The sequence below is a fragment of the Peromyscus californicus genome, unplaced genomic scaffold (genome assembly GCF_007827085.1).
Source record: "Peromyscus californicus insignis strain IS unplaced genomic scaffold, ASM782708v3 Scaffold_3__1_contigs__length_106647218, whole genome shotgun sequence".
In the NCBI taxonomy this organism is placed as follows: Eukaryota; Metazoa; Chordata; class Mammalia; order Rodentia; family Cricetidae; genus Peromyscus; species Peromyscus californicus.
In genome coordinates, this window is record NW_026294551.1 from 20047857 (window position 1) to 20067805 (window position 19949).

Sequence of the window (19949 nt, forward strand, 5' to 3'; positions counted from 1 at the left end):
TTTTTGGAGCTTGAGTAAGTTGGCTTTGAAATTTTTTATGTGATGGAAGCAGTGAGCCACAGCTCTGAAGAGTATATTCGAGAACCTGTTTTAATTTAGTAATCCTTATTTTAGGACCTCCTTCTCACCTGGATTTTGGCTTCTGAAGGATTCAAGATTATATCCATTCCTTAAGGTATTTGTTTCAATTTGCTAGTTTTTGTTTTTGAGGAGGCCTAGGCTGCCTCCTGCTTTGTAACCTAGGTTTCCCTTGAATTTCTGACCTCCTTGCTTCAGCCTTCCAACTGCAGGGATTATAGGCATGTGTCATGGGACTCTATATGTTATAGTGTACATCCAACTAATGCTTAAATAAACAATCAGCTCATTGGGCTTTGGTTAGGTTATTCACTTAAGATACTATTTTTTGTTTTTTTAAATTATATTTTTTATATTTATTAATTTTTTAACATAAAAACAGGTTATAATTTAAAAGTCCAGGGTTATTTTAAACAGTAAAATATTTTCTCTGTAGAAAATAGTATAAATGATAACATTTCCCAATAAGCCCTTTTTTTTTTTTTTTTAAGATTTATTTATTATGTATACAGCATGTATGACTGCAGGCCAGAAGAGGGCACCAGATCTCGTTACAGATGGTTGTGAGCCACCATGTGGTTGCTGGGAATTGAATTCAGGTCCTCTGGAAGAGCAGTCAGTGCTCTTAACCTCTGAGCCATCTCTCCAGCCCCCAATAAGCCCTTTTAAGCCAAATGATAGCTGGATTATACATATAAATATTGATTAGATTCTGGGATACAGAAGAAACCTATCTTCATCTGTTCAGAGAGCTATGTTTTACTTAAGTTGTGTAAGTGAGATTCCTATTCATCTTCCCCTTCACTGTTTGATTTACAGCAGACATTTTTCTATAGGCTAATCCATAATCTAAAAAGATTTTAGCATCCCCTCCTGAAAGTACTGCCAGCATTTTCTTTCATCAGCTTGATATGGTACAGATTCTTATCCTAATAGTGAAATGTTTCACTAAAGCATGCCCAGTGATTGGGTGTTTTTGTTTTTCAAGACAGGGTTTGTTGGAGTAGCCCTGACTGTCCTAGCTCTGTAGACTAGGCTGGCTTCAAACTCACAGAGATCCACCTGCTTCTGCCTCCCAAGTGCTAGGATTAAAGGCCACCACAACCCAGCTAAAAATTAAATTATTTTTATGTGTATGGGTGTTTTGTCTGCATGTTTGCATGTAGTGCCATTGGAAGCCAGAAGAGGGCATGGGATCCCCAGGGACTGGAGGTACTGGTGGTTGTGAGCCACCTTGTGGGTGCTGGAAATCAAACCTGGAATCAAATCCTCTGAAGAGCAGCCAGTGATCAATGGAATTTTCATTATAATAGTAATTCCTCCAAAACTTTTGTAACTACTTAGTGGAATGGAAAGGGTAGTGATAGAATGACTTAAGGTAAGTTTCAAATACCTTTATATATATTTGTGTATGGTGTCTTCCTTGCTTTCTCTATCGAATTTAAAAAGCACTTCTGTTGTTTTATTTTTGTTTTTCGAGACAGGGTTTCTCTGTGTAGCTTTGGTGCCTGTCCTAGATCTCGCTCTGTAGACCAGGCTGGCCTCGAACTCAGATCTGCCTGCCTCTGCCTTCCAAATGCTGGGATTAAAGGCCACCACCGCCCGGCCATTTCTTTTATTCTGTTTATGTGTGCTTACTAACACACAGACTTACACTTTTAAAGAAAAGTAAAATAAAAACATGGGCTATGTCAGTTGAGTGGGTAAAGGCATGTGCTGCCAATCCTGATGAGTTCACTCTCCAGGACCCACATGGTGTTAGGAGAGACCAACTACAGAAAGTTGTCCTCTGACCCCCACACCCACTGTGGCATATGTGTGTGCATGTAAACACAAATTTAAAAAGAAAAATACATCTCTTTGAATTAGAGAACATATTTTGTGTGATAATTTTTAATATTTTTATAAGCTGCAATTTAGAAGCATTTAAGAACCATCTAGCAAGGTGTAGTGGTACATGCCTATAATACCAGCACTGGGGAGGCAAGAACAGCAGCATCACTGCAAGCCTGAGGTTCACATAACAAGTTCCAGGACAGCTAGAAACCCACGGCAACCTTCCTAATGCTGCAACCCTTTAATGCAGTTCCTCATGTCGTGCTGACTGACCCCCAACCATAGTTATTTTTATTGCTATTTCATAACTGTAATTTTGCTACTATTAAGAATAGTAATGTAAATACTTTTTGGAGATAGAGGTTGGCCTGTGGGGATCCACAGGTTGAGAACCACTGATCTGTACTATAGAAAATGACACTAAAGCAAAATTTCAAAGATCTTGTTTGTGACAAGATAGTCACAGCTGGCCGGGCGGTGGTGGCGCACGCCTTTAATCCCAGCACTCGGGAGGCAGAGCCAGGCGGATCGCTGTGAGTTCGAGGCCAGCCTGGGCTACCAAGTGAGTTCCAGGAAAGGCGCAAAGCTACACAGAGAAACCCTGTCTCAAAAAACCAAAAAAAAAAAAAAAAAAAAAAAAAAAAAAAAAAAAAAAAAAAAAAAAAAAAGATAGTCACAGCTGGCCTTTATTTAGCTGAGGCTGGTCTTTACCTTCTGATTCTCCTGCCTGGACCTCCCAACTCTCTCAAGTGCTAAATCTAGCCTCAAGAACATTGTCATTGATGATAGCTTTGACTTCCTGATCCTCTTGCCCTCCCCTCACTAATGCTGGATTACAGGCATGCACCACACAAGGTTTATACAGTGCATAGGAGCAACCCAGGCTCTCCTGCATACTCTGTAAACATTCACCCAATTGAGCTTCATCCCCAGCCCATGGTTTGGTTTTCCTTAACAGACTGGTATATCACTTATGACCACTGTCCTGTAAAGGTCTCCCTAGAGTTTTTATTTTAAGCAAGGCAAAGCAAGTTTCATCTTTAAAAGAGGTCAAGTGGAATCTAATCTGAATCACAATCATCTACCAATATGCTTATGTGTTAGGAATGAAATTGAAACCAGAAAGGCTCTTTTCAGCTAAATGAAATTCATGTGGTTTTCAAAAATAAATAATACAATGTTAGAAATTAACACAAATGTAAAAAATGAAACCAAATATTTTCAACAAAGTAATTTATTTTTTCCTGAGAGACTAAATTCAGTACAATATTTGTTTTCATAACATTCAACATGTTTTATGTCAAACTTAACCACTTTCTATGCAGTGACTGTGGTGGAGTGGTCTATTTTATTTAACTACCCTCAATGTAATTCATCTGGTAGTTCTAAGCATATCAGTGATCAAAATGTTTCTCCCTACAGTTACTCCTGCATTCTCAATCAGTTTCTTCCGCACATCATCTAAGAAAATTTATGTGGTGTGATTACACTCTTCTTTTTTTAATACCAGGATTTCTAAAGCTAAGAAAAAACACTAACATCAAAAACATCAGTGTTTCTAGTCAAGGATATTTCAATTAAATTTCATCAGTACATTATATTATAGTTTAACTCATGCTAGAAACTTTAAAACCCAAGATCTTCTGAGTCACATAATACCAACATTTCATATTAATGAATAAATTATTCGGGTTCTAATACAAAGATATTAAGTGATGAGAAACAGAAAAAGCCAAGCTTTCAATTGTTCTTTTTAAAAAATACAGAAGCAAACAAATGAACATAACTACACAAAATATACACTAACTAATTGGCAAAACTAAACTAGTTAAAGATTAACCTAAAAAATACATTTTAGAACTTCGTGATACCCTCATCAAAGACAGCAAACTAAGGGTATTAAAACAAGAGTCATTATTTTAGTTACTGGGCATCGAGTCTAAAAGATCCAGATAAAGGAATGTTTTATTTTGATTCAATTAAATACTTTGAAATTGGAAATATTTATTAATTGATAGTATAATTAAAATTTAAAGAATATACACTAATGATTTGAACAGGTTTTATATTCAGTAACTTGCATGGTTTTCACACTGGCACTTTTATCACTAATTTAGGAGAATCAGATGCATTTCCCTCCATAGACACTAAGATTTCAAATTTATAAATATGGTAGTATTTTAAATATTAAATTTTTACATGAATATTGGGTTTATCCTTGTTTTCCTTTGTTTTCTAGGTATTATCCAGTTTTGTAAGGAAAATACTTTTAAATCACAATCAAAACTTGTCTTGTTTACTAAACTGTAGCCATAATTGGGTTACAGTCACTTAGACTCATTATTTGGAATTATACTTACTAAGGCAGAACTAAATGAAACTTATCTCCTAGAAGAATTTCACATTTGCATTTACCTGCACTGAAGAATGGATCTAAGCAATTTTTAGCCGTAAGGGGATATTTAATTAAATAAACTTGCTATCTTTGACTACTCAGAACTCCTGGAGTAATCAACTTTACCTTTGAGTTCACTTTAAACTGTATCTGATTCATTCCAAGCAGATTTTTAAATAGAAGTTAGACTTCATTGAAGTATTAACTTTAAATCTGAAAGAAAATTAATGTACTGAAAGTTTGACAAGTTCATTAAAAATTTTAGCACATCTTGATACATTTACTTATCAGCTTTTTAACTCTTCTTTCTGCTGGCATTTCCTTAATGTTTATTTGTTTCACCTCTCTGGTTCATTGGATTGCTACTATTTATTTCATGGACTTTATCTTCACAGTTTACTAGATCTTGGAAAGCCTTTTCCATGTCAGCTTGGCCCGATGTACTTGCTGTTTTTGGCAAGGTCATCTGCAGTGCGCACCACAGGGTAGTGCGTGCTTTCCGAGTAGCTACACACATCTCTTTAATTGCTGTAGCAAGAGCAAAAACATCTGTAAAATAAATAAGATTATTTCTTATTATTCATTTAAATACCCCTTACATCTTAAGCAGCTCAGTGCTGTTGCTATTAAATGATCAAACATTATTATTATTAATTTTTTTTTTTTTACAAAAACGGTGATGGCTAAGCTAATGAAGTACCTTGTTTTTTAAACTACTTAAAAGTATTATTACTTTATCTTTGATCTATATAGCAATGACTATGCTTTGGTAAAAGAGACTGTATTTTAAGACAGGTATTAAATTCCAATTGAGTTTACAGTTTAAAAAATCCAATAATAGACACTAAAAATAAAAATTAAAAAAAAGACAGGTATTATAATTAAGTGCATAAAATTAACAAAAGAGAACAAAATACTTTGGGAATAAGTAATATAGTGATCATTTGCTAATTTGTTATTTAGATAAGTATTAATTTTAGAAACCCAAATCTTTTGGGCTGGAGATACAGCTCAGAGGTTAAAAGCACTGGCTGCTCTTCCAGAGATACTAAGTTCAATTCCCAGCAACCACATGGAGGCCCACAAACATCTATAAGAGATCTGGTGCCCTCTTCTGGCCTGCAGGCATACATGCAGAACACACAATAAATATAGATAAATCTTTTTTTTTTTTTTTTTGGTTTTTCGAGACAGGGTTTCTCTGTGTAGCTTTGTGCCTTTCCTGGAACTCACTTGGTAGTCCAGGCTGGCCTCGAACTCACAGAGATCCGCCTGGCTCTGCCTCCCAAGTGCTGGGATTAAAGGCAAGTGCCACCACTGCCCGGCCCTAGATAAATCTTTTAAAAAAAATCCAATCTTTTAATTTCAGATCTGATTTTATTAAATTCAAATTATTACACTGCTTTATCAAAAGAGTTTGCATTAACATTTGTACTTCTGGGACTGGAGAGATGGCTCAGTAGAGCACTGGCTGCTCTTCCAGAGGTCCTGAGTTCAATTCCCAGCAACCACATAGTAGCTCACAACTTTATATAACAGGTATAATGCCCTATCTTATGTATGAACACTTATACATAAAACATAAATTAAAGCCGGGTGACAGTGGCACATGCCTTTAATTCCAGCACTCGGGAGGCAGAGCCAGGTGGATCTCTGTGAGTTTGAGGCTGGCCTGGTCTACAGAGCAAGCTCCAGGACAGGCACCAAAACTACACAGAGAAACTCTGCCTTGAAAAAACAATAAACAAACAAACATATATATGTATGTGTGTGTGTGTGTGTGTGTGTATATATATACACACAAACAAAACTCCAAAACATTTGTACCTCTGTCATCTTGGCACCTAGGCACTCCTTGTCTTTGCCGATTTGAAGCATTAACAATTTCATCCTTTCTACGTGACTGTACAATGTGAATCGACTCCAAGTGTCTATCAAGAGCAGTAGAGATATTAGCATGAAGGGGAGAGCTTCGAAGACGTTCCATTTTGCCTAGTAAAGTCACAACCTGAGGGAAACATTTAAATTTTGATAAGGCAAACAAGTCTTTAATGAAACATAGCAGAGATGAGAGCAACAATAATCGTTTAGTAAATAAATGGATGCTTACTGTGTCCTAACACTATGCTAGGGGAAATAAACATGGAAAGTTTTTATACTTGCTTGTGTATGTTAATTCTAAAAGTTGTAGTTGAATACTGAGTAAACAATGAAAAAATAAAATATTAAACACAGCCATGTCACTGACAGTACAAAGATAAGATCTGATATTGTTTTTGACAAGTCTATAAACAGAAGACTGTTAGTAAGAACCACCTAAAGGAGAATTGAGTTAAAGGGACAAGTACAGCTAGGTGTGATAACACACACCTTAATCCCAGCACCTAGGAGACAGAGGCAGGCAGACCTCTGTAAGTTCGAGGCATGGACCACATAGCAATTTCCAGACCAGCCAGAGCTGCATAGTGAGACACTGTCTCAAAAAAAGGAAAACAAACAAACAAATAAAAAAAAAAAACCAAACACAGTGGTGTGCAGCTGTAATCCCAGTGCTGAGGAAGTGAGCTAGCCTAGATAAATCAGTGAGCTCCAGGTTCAGTTGAGACTGTTTCAAAAAATAAGGTGGAAAGCAATTGAGGAAGATACCCAATGTCAACATGTGGCCTCAATATGCAGACACACACACACTCAAATATACACACAAAAGAACTTTTTCAGCTGTCTGTAAGTGATTTTACTGTGTTTTTTTGTTTGTTTTGAGCCCATGTTGTTATCAAACTCAGTAATACAGCTGAGGCTGGCCTTAAACTCTTGATCCTCCTGCCTCCACCTCCTAAATGCAGAGTTTATACATATGCCATCACACCTGGCTGTAAATGTGATAATAAAGTCCTTCACAACTCTAACTTGCTAAAATCCTTTAAATTTTTATCAAGTAATTTTAAAAAAGACCACTACTGGATGTTTTTACAGCTTACTCTGGCTTGTTCTCGAAGTTCATCCACAATTAAGCGATCAACTCTAGATGGGTTGGAAGTCAATCTTGGAATTGGAGTATTATTAGTACTGGATACTTTCTTTCCTGGATAATTCTTGGCAAGGGCTAATTCGGTCTGTAAAATATAATTTTTAGATACTAGCTTTTAAAAAGTGAATAATATTTTTCACAGCTCTAAGAAACAGAAAAAAATTCGCTTTAAATAAAATTGTTTTGGTATCAAAATGCAACTAATATAAACCACAGTTAGAGTCTAACTTAGAAAATGAAAATCTGAGCTGGGTGGTGATTTTAATCCCAGGACTTGGCAGGGCAAAAGCAGGAGGATCTCTGTGAGTTTGAGGTCACTACAGAGTGAGTTCCTGGACAACCAGGGCTACACAGAGAAACCCTGTCTCAAAAAAGAAAGAAAAAAAAAAGACAAAAACCAAATATAAGCCACAATACCATAATATTTTCTCATACTTATATATACTTTAATACTCTCCAACAATTTAATACTTTAAAAAAGAAGAAAATCTACTTCATAGAAAATTTAAAAAGAGAACTGTTTCAAAATCCCGATCTTTCAATCTTTAAATAACCTAGCTAAGTCCTTATAGCAATGAATTTAAATACATTACAGAAGAATTCAGCTTAGGAATAAGTACTTAAACCATACTGAGGTTAACAAAGAGAAGCAGATGAAACATACTGTTACTTCTAAATGGGTGGTTGTTACCTTTTTCCTCTCCTTTTCTAATGCTCTCCATTGTTCATAGCACTCTTCTAGACGAATATGAAGCTCACTAGCTGGTCCACTTCGGGTTTTAATTGGTCTTTGAAATCCAAACGTTGGCACAAAGCCAGAAAAGGAATTATCACCATACATCATATCATTAAAATAAGGATATAAATGGCTTAAGTCATCGTAAGAAAACAAATCATAGGAATCCAACAGTGGAACAACTGAGTGGCCAAACGGGTGGGTAGATCGTAGGGGAAACCCGTTTGAACCAAGTTGTTGAAAACCCTGATTGTGTCGTAAATCTCCCATCATATAATTATTAGAAAAGCAGGACTGTGTGCGATTCACACGGCTATTAATATTGCTGTCTCCACTTCCTTGTCTGTGGCTATTAAAATGACCCTGTGACTCTAACAGATCTTGGTATGTATTTTGAGGTAACCCATCAAAATGCTTTGGAATGTCTTCAGGATCATAATGTCCACTCTGGGGCTTGGCTTGGAAATTATGTTTGTTTACATTTTCTATTATCCCATATTGTGAAGCTGAATAGCTATCACAAAATCCATTCGGCTGCTTTATTTTCTTCTCTGTAACCGATTCAAAGAGACTGTCTTCTCCAGTTTTTGTTAGTCCTTCCATGTGACTCACAGATTGAATTCTTTCTGCCCCATTGTAACTAAAATCAAAACTAGAAAATGCTGACGGGTTTTCTTGGCAATACTTCTGGAATAAATTGCTGTTTGAGGTTAAATTTGTAGACGATAGTTGGGGGAAATCTGAAGAATGGTTAGAACCTTTTGACGCTGCACTTAAATGACTATTTAATTTCATCAAGTTACCTTGATTTCGATAAGGAATAGGAAGGTTATTTTTTGTTTGAACATTCATCCAAGTTGGTCTGTTTAAACTGATACCTCCTGAAGATGTTGCTGAATTTGAGAATAAATTCACTGATTTAAAATATTCAGAGTTTAGGGGATCAGGCTTAGCAAACTGTTGCTTTTCAGTGACATTAGCAAAATCATTATTAGCTGGACAAGCTGTGTGAGGCTTTAGTCCATACTCTGATTTTAAGCCAAAATCAGCAGTGAATGCTGCTTCCTTTGCAAACTGTTTTTCTGTCAGATGTGGTGCTGTTTTTGGAAATGCAAAATTCTGCTGGTCAGGTATTGTCTCTTCCATTTTTTTCTGATTTGCTGGTTTAACTTGAAATAACTTCGTATAGGCATCTGCTTCCACAGTCGGTGTTTCAGGTGTGCCATTGGCTAATTTTTTACCATCTTGAACACTAAAATTTGAACATTTGTTAAGCTTTGCCTTATTAGGATGAGCATATTCTGGGTATCTACAATAATCAGCATTTTCATTATATCTATTAAATTGGGAAAGAAATATCTCTGCCCTTTTATGCTGTAATGGTGTTTCAAGACCCTTAGCACATATTTTCTCTCTTCCATAAGAGTAAGTATCAATTCCTGATTCTTTCATGATATCAGACAGACCTGTTTGTGGTGTAAAACAGTTTTTAATAAATGGATATTCTTGGAAAGTTGCCTTAACTGTATCATTTGTCTGAATATTGTAACAATTAGAATGATCACTTCTTGAGAGGTACAACCATTGTTCTTCAAGATCTAAACCAGTATATCCATGATAAAGTTCATCTATTTTTTGTTGTGGTGTGAGATTATTATTATGCAAGTATTGCTTTTCCACTGCTGACACAGATTCACCACTATAAAAAGCTTGCTGAGAGATAGTTGTATCTATTGGCCTTTTGGTTTCTGTTAAGAGGTCATGGTGATCTACAAATCTGCTTGTGTTCATTGGCCAAACTGATTTTAAATTGGAGGAGCAGGTCCTAGAACAAGTAAACATATTTAATTACAATTTCAGTCTTGGTGACTTTATTTCCTCTGGAAACATTAGGAAAGATTCAAAAAACAAACAAAAAAACAAAACAAAAAACCCGACACTTCACCAATCTTTCCCAACTACCACTGCTTCCAAACAACTCAATCATATGAAATGTGCTATCTGCTGTAAGAGATGTGGGCCAGGGGCTGGAGAGATGGCTCAGAGGTTAAGAGCACTGGCTGCTCTTCCAGAGATACTGAGTTCAATTCCCAGCAACCACATGGTGGCTCACAACCATCTGTAATGAGATCTGGTGTCCTCTTCTTCTGTGCAGGAATTTATGCAGACAGGACACTGTATACATTATAAATAAATCTTTAAAAAAACTACCAAAAAAAGAGCTGTGTGCCAAATAAATGTGAGACAGAACACACAATGACATAGCACAAGTCATTACTTATGTTTGTGATGTTGGTGTAAACTAGCTTACTGCACTGCCAGTTTTAATAACATAGTACACAGCTATGTGTACTATATAATATTAGGTGATGATCTGACTATGTTACTAGTTTATGCATTTACTGTAGTATATTTAAAATTTTCAGATTTGTTTTCATTATTTTTAATTATGTTTGTGTATGTGTCTACAAGTGGGTATGTCCATGTTTGTTCAGTTTCCTCAGAGGCCAAAGGCATTAAATCCCCCAAAGCTGGATACACAAAAGCTTGTGAACCTTCTCACATGGGTGCTGAAAAATGAGCTTGGGTTCTTTGGAAGAGTAGCAAGTACTCTTAACCACTAAGGCATCTTTCCAGCCCCTCTGTATTTTTATTGCATTTAAAAAAATAAATTAACTGTAAAATGTCATTACACTAGCATCAGCCTTGTGTATTCTATGGTTACACTGTCATTTCTCTCTCTGACTTGTCTATTTGTAGACAGCGTCTTGTTATAAAGCCAAAGTCAACCTCAAATGCTTAAACCCTCTAGGTAGCCCAGGATGGCCTCCTACTCTGGATTGTACTACCTTAGCCCAAATTGAGATTACAGTCACGTGCACCCACTCAGAGCACTTCACAGTTACTGTGTGTTTTGACTACATCAAGAAGCCACACTGAATGACTGGCCTATACTATTTAGCTTTGGGTAAGAACTGTTCCCGTGACAGTGCAATAGTTTAATGATGCATTTCTTGGAACCTGTCCCCATCATTAAGCAATGAATGACTATATGCATTTTAATTTTAATATCTTCACCACACTTTTCTAAAAGTCGTTAATCAAGGCCTGAGGTAGACTTTAGGGTCTTACATGAATTGTTTGTGCTAAGCAGATAGTTTTTTCTTTGAATAGATTATTATATAATTCAAAAGTGTGTTGACCACAAATTTTAATGAAAAAAGATGTGTTTTGCTTAAAATATTTTTTGAAACTAAAGTATTTTAACTGGTTACATGTGTATGGCATATTTTCTTATTTATTAATAGGGTACTTGGGTAATATGGCCTCCACACCCAAATAAAACAATTAAAACACTTTAAACCTCTACTGCACGAATAAAATCCATATGTATTTCTGCAATGAGTAATGAGTTTTATCCTTCGAGGTCTAAGTTTAAAGCTTCTTGGAACTTACGTTCCTTAAGCCAAACTTTAGCTCATGAACTCAAGGGAAATAACTATGAATTATGCAAGAATATTTTTTCAAATCAAAGTTCTTAAGCAAATAAAACCTTAGGCTGAACTTTCAATTGTATGGAAAGACTTCAGCAAAATCAAGGTTCCTAGAAACAAATATTTGAAAATATCTACTATCCTATGATCCACTGTTAAATAAAAATAAATGTTAAACAACAAAGTAACCTAGTATATGTCCACTAAAAGGTCCATTATACACTATAAAGTTTATATACTAACCCTTCAGCAAAATAGGGCTGTGACTTATCCTGTTCTTCCAAAATGTTAGACACAAGTCCATATAAGTCTGTTTCACTGCCATAGTCATTTCTTTCGGTCTGAACCCTAAAAATGAATATCATATATAAACTATATATTTATTAAAATATATCAATTTCTTCTTCTATACATATTCCATTATTTTTCTTTTTTATTGATTTTTCTTTCATGGTGCTAAAGATCAAACCCAGAACCTCATTTATGCTAGACAAGTATTCTAATCCTGAGCTACAGTCCCATCCCCTCTAATCATCTTTTCAGTAAGATATTTAGACTGACTCTATACAGCATTTCAAACAAGGAAAAGACAAGAACATTTTCTAAGTTCAGTATATTATCTACTATACATAAATATTTCTCTATTTCAAGTCCAAGTTTACAAAATGTTTATTTCTCATTTCTCTATAACATATGCTATTAATTTTAAGTGACCAAGATATAAATGTCTGAATTAGAGTGTTAGAGAAATGCTTGGTAGCACACCTGAAAGCATGTTCAATTATACATCATTGTAAATCTGTTCAGTCTTTTCATTTGTTATTTGAAAACCAAATGAAGCTGGGCATAGTGGCACATTCCTTCAACATCAGCACTCTAGAGGAAGAGGCAGGCAGGTATCTATGACTTCAAGGCCAGCCTGGTCTACATAGTGAATTCCAGGATAGCTAGGATTATGTAGAGAGACACTGTCTCAAAAAGAAAACAACAAAAATAAAAACTGAGTTTGAGGCCAGCTTAGGTAACCTGCTTGAACCAACAAGAGATATTTATTTCTTATTTTCTTTCTAACACTTCAGATTATTGGGATATTTCAGAAATAAAAATATATTTGCCTAACACTAAAATATTTAATTGAGAAGGTAAACATTAGTAGTCATCTAGTTATCTGTTGAATGGATAATCATTTGAAATATTAAAATTATATTACAAGGGTATGTGACTTACAAACTATACATTAAACACTGGTGCCATCAACTCTAATACTTTTCCACTATACAATGTTACTTTACAAAGATTCAATATGAAATTTTCTCTGTATATAAGATCTAGAACATTATTTAATATTTGCCAAACCATTAATACTTACAATTGTGGAAAAAAAGACAGAGTGGTCAAAGTAAAGTTTTCCTTTTCTTTTCCTTTTCTTTTATTTTATTTTGATTTTTCGAGACAGGGTTTCTCTGTGTAGCTTTGCGCCTTTCCTGGAACTCATTCTGTAGTCCAGGCTGGCCTTGAACTCATATTCACCTGCCTCTGCCTCCCAAGTGCTGGGATTAAAGGCGTGCACCACCACCGCCTGGCCCAAGTTTTACTTTTCTTTAGCACATATTTTTGTGAAGTTTGAATTTTTTTCTTTCTCTCTCTTTTTTTTTTTTTTTTTTTTTTTTTTTTTTTTTTTTTTTTACATAGACATCACGTTGTAGCTCTGGCTGTTCTGGAGTTCACTATGTAGACCAGGCAGGCCTTGAACTCACAGAGATATGCCTGTCTCTGCTTCCCAAGTGCTGGCATTGAAGGAGTATGCCACCATAGTTGGCCCTTGAATTTTTCAATGGCATCTATTAACTTCAATTATTTTTGAAGAATTGTGTATTATATAGTCTAATATTTCATTACCCATAACTTTAAATTTTCAATGTTTTTAATAAGTAGGATTCAACAAATATCTGCTTCCTTGTAAAACTAAAGATATATCAAGCCTCCATTAATAGCTCCCTTATATGTAATTAAAATAATGTAAAACATCACTCCCAAGCTTCTCCTTCTAATAGTTTTCTGTAATGTTATATATGTGTGTGTATGTATATATAATACGTATATAATATGTATGTATATATAATATATATACTTATATTTTATTTTTTGGTTGTGAGTCTAGCCTTTAATGGCTGAGCCATCTCTCCAGCCCATACATACATACATACATATATATATATATATATATACACACACATACATATACATACGTATATATATGTATATACACAACCATTATATAGATGGTTGTGAGCTGCCATATGTTTGCTGGGAATTGAACTCAGAACCTCTGAAGAGCAGCCAGTGCTTTTAACCACTGAGCCATCTCTCTAGGTCCCTAACCCTAAACATTTTAATTATGGTTAGGGTTGGCAAGATGGCTCTGTGGGAAAAAGTGCTTACCACCAAGCCTAATGACCTGAGCTCCATCCTCGGGACCTACATGGCAGAAGAAGGGAATCAACTCTCTCAAGCTGTCCTCTAACTTCTACGTGTGTGTGTGTGTGTGTGTGTGTGTGTGTGTGTGTGTGTGCACATGCACACACATTTCTTAAATTTTAAAAATATCTTTAGAAAGAACAACTTAAGAAACCTGTGATTTGGAGTCTGAGAAGTGTTGCAGTGCTTAAGAACACTTGTTGCTTTTTTTTCTTTTTGGTTTTTTTTGAGACAGGATTTCTCTGTGTAGTTTTGGTGCCTGTCCTGGAACTCACTCTGTAGACCAGGCTGGCCTCGAACACACAGAGATCCATCTGGCTCTGTCTCCCAAGTGCTCAGATTAAAGGCGTGCGCCACTACCACCCAGCCACAATTGTTGCTCTTATAGAGGACTCAGGTTCAGTTACCAGTCACCACATGGTGACTCACAACCAACCATAACTACAGTTTCAGGGGATTCAACACCCATCTGACCTCCATGGGCAATAGGCACACACATGGTACACAGACATGCAAGCAAAACACCTATACATAGAAAATAATCTAAAAAAATTTTAAAGCAATTTGAGGCTATGTGTTACTGCAATCCCAGCACTCAAGAGGTAAAGGCAGAAGGATAACAAAGAAGCCAACCTCTGTCTAAAAACATGAACTAAAAATTATACACAAATAACTGCCTAGTTTAAGCTTTCTTAAAACTTTGATGAACATAAAGTTATAATCCCACAATATTAAAAGAGAAGAGCTAGAAATCCAATATACTTTGATCCCTGTGAAATCAGACTTAAAAACAACAATTCATTTGGTCTGATCAATGTATCCATTTACCTGTTCTTTACATTGATCTGAGAACTGGGAGGTTGTTTGATATCGTCTCCGTAAGTAGACCATGGTGCATAGAAGAGTGAGGAGTCTATAGAATTTGCATACTCTGTTGATGAAGAGAGTGGAGTGCAGGTCTGCCTTAGGTCTACATTGTCTTCATTCTGAAATTTTAAAGAAATACTTCTACATCAGAGAGATAATATTCAACGCTAGAATGTAATTATCTCAAGAACTCTGCCAAAAGCTGGAATGTAAACATTTGCTGGCCATTACAATTTGCTGAAATTCCTCAACTCTGTTACAGTACTGACCCTGAAGCAAATACAGACAGTACATAAACAAACATGTTTGTGTTGCAATACATTTTTATGTACGAAAGTTATTGATTAGATCTAGAGCTCTTGTTAAAACTAAAGATACATCCAGTCTCCATTAACAGCTCTCTTCTATTAGAAAAAGGGGGTCAGCAAGTGAGATGGTTCAGTGAGTCCAGGTGCTTGCCACCAAGTCTGACGACTTGGGTTTGCAGCTCCCGGACCCATGTGGTGGAAGGACAGAGTCAACTCTTCACTTTCAAGTTACCCTCTGACTTGCACACATGTGCCATGGACACAAGTGCCCTGTGTCTCCCACCCCCCAAAAATGTTAAGTGTAATCGTTTTTAATTCATAAAGGTAGGAGCAGAGACATGGCTCAGAGGGTAAAAGTGCTTGTCCTTGAAGGCCTGTTGACCTGAGTTCTATACCTAGAACCCACAATGGAAGGACAGAACTCCAAAAGTTGTCCTCTGACCTCTATCTGTGTGCCATGGAATGTGTGCACTTATACTCACATGTACATGTCATACACAATAATAATTTTAATTTAAAGGTTATTTTAAGTTAAAAAATAACAGAAGTAGACATCATTCCTTTAGGTTTCTCTGTGCAACAACTTATTGATAGGTATAATTGCGGTCGTTTTAGTATTTTAAACACAGAAGACTTTGTGTGGATATTAGTGGTATTATTTTAAGTAAATTATACACAAAATTCACTTTTTTTCCCTAAATAGGGTCGCTGTTAGTCCAGACTGGCCTTGAACTCACAAGGAATGGCCTAAAATTTTTTATCTTCTTGCCTCTATCTCTCAAGTTCTGGTATTAGGAGTGCATAACCATGCCCGGCTTTACAAAATTTATTCAATGAAAAACATACAACCACGTAAAACTCTAATTTTCATATAAAACCACACACATAATTTTGGTTAGTCAACTTAGGAGACAAATATTATCTCTTTGTTGTTGTTCTTGTTGTTGTTGAGACAGGGTTTTACTCTGTAGCTCAGGCTGGCCTGGAACTCACTTTATAGCCCAAGCTGGCCTTGAACTCACAGCAATCCTCCTGTCTCAGATTCCCAAACACTGGGATTAAAAGCAGAGCACCACCTGGCTTCTCTATTTTCAAAACAAAGAAACTGGGTCTGAGATTATAGTTCAGTGGCAGAATACTAGCCCATCATCACACATACACAAAACCCAAAAAACAAAACAAACATACAAAAAAACAAATTACTCAGCAAATACATGATGAAACTGAGCCAAAACTCAAGATCTTACTCCTAAGCAAGGGCCTTTTCACAACTTTTAAATTTTGAGCCTACTTTGTATTTCCAAGAGATATTATAAAATAAATAAAAAAGATAAATATTATCATCTCTTTGGAAATTTTAAAGCTATTACTACCATTAAAAGGAAATCCCAGCCGGGTAGTGGTGGCGCATGCCTTTAATCGCAGCACTCGATAGGCAGAGGCAGGCGGGTCTCTGTGAGTTGAGGCCAGTCTGGTCTACAGAGCGAGTTCCAGGAAAGGCGCAAAGCTACACAGAGAAGCCCTGTCTTGAAAAACCAAAAAAAAAAAAAAAGGAAATCCCAGAAATTGAGTGTGATGGTCCTCATCTGCAATCCCAGCACTTGTGGGATGGAGGCAGGAGGATTAGGTTAGCCTCAGCTATACGATGAGTTCAAGACCAGTCTGGTCAGTATCAGATTCTGTCTCAGAAACTAAAGATGACCTAAATGTCTGATCTTTCTCCTTCCACCTTTCCAGCACTAGGAATACAGGTTTGTACCACTATACTCAGTTCATGCAGTGCTGTGTATCATTCTCAGAACTCTGAGTGTGCAAGGCAAGCACTCTATCAACTAAGCTATATCCCTAGCCCAAGGACATACTTTTTGATAGAACAATCAACTAAAATAATGAGCCAATGAAAAACCTTTTCTTAGGGGGCTGGAGAGATGGCTCAGCAGTTAAGAGCACTGGCTGCTCTCCCAGGGGATCCAGGTTCAAGTCCTACAATCCAAGGCCCAAAACTGTGTATACCTTAAATTCCAGTGGATCCAACAGTTTCAGACAGACAGACATGCAAGCAAAACACATAAAAAAGTTCCCTGATCTCCACATGTATGCTATGGCATGTTTCTTCCCCCCAATTTAATTTTAAAAATTTGGGTTCATATAGGTCAATATAAATGCAATAAAAAAAATTAAAAGAAAAAAAACCTGTTTCCAGAGCTTTCAGATTCTGACTGTGGAGTTTTTTCAACATATATGGGACTGGAGTTGTAGCTCTGATGTACAGCACATAGCAAGTGCCAAGTCCTGGGTTTGAGCTTTTATTTAAAACAAAAAGAGAAAAAAAGAATAGAAAAATCTTTTCTTGGCCTGAAAAGATGACTCAGTGGTTAAGAGCACTGTCTGCTCTTCCAGAGGACCCAGGTTCAATGGCGGCTCACATTTCAGGAGATCTGACGCCCTCTTCTGGTGTCCGGAGGTGGTGCCCAGACATACAAGCTAGAAAAACTACCATACATATAAAAATCCTAAAAATAAAAAAAAAAAAAAAACACAATCCTTTTTTATTTCCAAAGCCAAGTGTGCATCGTGTGAACTCTATTTAAAATGTTTTCCTCTGGACCAGTGAGATGGCTTGGGAGGGGGGGGTGGTGCTTGCTGCTAATCCTGAGGACCTAAGTTCAAAGCCCACTCAGAAAAGTCCTCTGATCTCTACATGTATGCCATGGCACGTTCCCGTCCCCTTCCCCCAAAAAATTTAACTTAAAAAAAATTAGGTTCTCTATAGGATAATATAAATGCGATTAAAAAAAAAAAATGTTTCCCCCAGCTTTCTGATTCTGACTGTCGAGCTTTTTCAACATATACGGGACTAGAGTTGTAGCTCCGCTGTACAGCGCGTAGCAAGTGCCAGGTCCTGGGTTTGAGCTAGAGCACCGACGGGGGCGAGGAATGGGCGGGGGCGGGGGCGGGGGTGGGGGGACTGGAGGGGAGTGACGGAGGAAGCGGGGGAGGGGGAGGGGGGGGCAAAGCGTTGAATTTGACCATGGACCTGCGATTTGTAGCAATCATAGAAGGACGTGGAGCCGGTCAGCATCATGCTGTTGAACACGTCGGACAACCGGCTGCTGGTGTCGACACTGAGGTTCCAGCAGCGATTCGCGCTTCCACGGAACGCCACCTTCGGCTGCTCGGGCGGGGGGGGGGGGGGGGGGGGGGGGGGACACACACACACACCGAGACGCGAGGTCATCACGGGGCTGCAGCCAGGGCGGCCGAACTGCAGATCCCTGGGGGTGGGGCTACTGACCCGGGGTCCCCTCGCTTCCGTCCCCGCTTCCCTCTTCCCTCGGGGAGGCGGCCCTCGACGGCGCTGACAGACGCCGGCTGCGGGCCGCACGGCCTCCGCGCGCCTCGACAGGCTGACAGGCCGACGGAGGCGGCGGCGGCGGCGGCGCCCCCACCCAGGCCTCGGTCGGCCCGGCAAGCCCCCGGCAGGCCTCGCCGACGGTCCCTCTTCCCCACCCGTCGGGGCTCCCCGCCCGCGACCAGCCATCTCCCCGCGGGAGCCACACACACCCCCCCCCCCCCGCCCCGGCGCCTTGAGGAGGCGCCCGCTCCTCCTCGGCGTCTCCTCCTCTCCCGGGTCGCCATCGTCGAAGCCCCGCCGGTTACCTCAGGTCCCTCCCTCAGGCCTTGGGGGTGACGGGGCCGGCAGGTGTCTCCGCCGCTCACCTCCATGACGGCCCCCCCCCCCCGCGGCCCCCAGCTCCTCCTGGACGAGCTACAGCTCCTGGGGTACGGGGATGAGGGCGGACGTCGAGGCCCAGCTCCCTCAGCCCGCACCCCACCGCGGCCGCGGCCGCCCTTGGCGCTGCCCGGAGCCGGTCTGTGGGTGGGGGGGCCGAGCCGAGAGGGTGCCACGGAGGAGGAGCCGTTACATTGCGACCCGTGGCTCGCGACTAGGCACCGGCCGCCGGCGCCCCGCCCAGCCCACGCCTCGGAGGCCCGGCGCCCCTCATCGCGCACCCCTCATTGGCCCGCTGCCCAGCCAATGGGCAGCCGCCTCCGGGCTGTTACCTCCCCCCCCCCACCCCCCAACCCACCCGCAACAAGGCAGAGAGAGGAGCAGTTAGCCGAGACGTCGCTCTCGCCTCGCTCAGGCCACGTCTAGGTTTTTCCCGCCCAAAGTAAGCTCGTTCGGGATTGGCCGGAATGGACGAGCCGCGGCCCGCTGATTGGCTGAGAGGGGGGCGCGAGCCCGGCGGGCTTGGGAGCAGGGGCTCGGAAGATTAGGGAAATTGCACAGCAACGGGCCGAGGACCCCGGAGCCCGCTGCCCGGGACGCTGCGCCAACATCTTCGTTTTGTGTCTAGTTCCCAGAATTCCGCGGAGCTCCCAGCCCAAGAGACTGCTGCAGCCCCTTTCAGAGGGCGAAGAACCCAAACCCTCGGAGCAACGGTCAGATGGTGGGAAGCAAGCTGCCCGCCGTCCTAGGCTCAGGTTTCCTTTAGGGCGAAGGTATTTTTGAGTGCTAAATGTGAATGTGACGTTTTGAACAAACTTCACCCTGAATTTTTTTTTTGTCGTTTTTATTTTTATTTTTTTGTTGTTGTTATATTTTTGTTGTTTTAAAGCTATTCCAGGGACCTTGCGAGCAGTTGACATAAGGCAGTCTGATTAGGGCTATGATGGTCACAGAAAATGCAAGATCCGTCCCAAGACAAGCCTCAAAATGAGTGCG

The 19949-nt window shown here is 39.2% G+C and overlaps 1 protein-coding gene across 1 annotated transcript; it reads right to left on the minus strand.

The window, feature by feature from the left end:
- Positions 1-2546: 2546 nt before the first annotated feature.
- Positions 2547-18859, minus strand: Meioc (meiosis specific with coiled-coil domain). The gene is made up of 8 exons (XM_052756373.1): positions 18462-18859; positions 18258-18345; positions 14874-15031; positions 11811-11915; positions 8029-9898; positions 7288-7422; positions 6137-6317; positions 2547-4858 (listed from the first exon to the last, which is right to left on the minus strand). The coding sequence occupies exons 1-8, from the start codon at positions 18857-18859 to the stop codon at positions 4632-4634; spliced, it is 3162 nt and encodes a 1053-aa protein (XP_052612333.1). The 3' UTR covers positions 2547-4631.
- Positions 18860-19949: the final 1090 nt, after the last annotated feature.

Coding starts and splice junctions, on each gene's coding strand:
- Meioc (XM_052756373.1), bottom strand. CDS start 18,859: ATGGCGACCCGGGAGAGGAGGAGACGCCGAGGAGGAGCGGGCGCCTCC. Junction 15,032..18,257: donor ATGATTGCTACAAATCGCAG/GTCCATGGTCAA, acceptor TTAAAATTTCAG/AATGAAGACAATGTAGACCT. Junction 4,859..6,136: donor TAGGTGCCAAGATGACAGAG/GTACAAATGTTT, acceptor TTTATTTTACAG/ATGTTTTTGCTCTTGCTACA.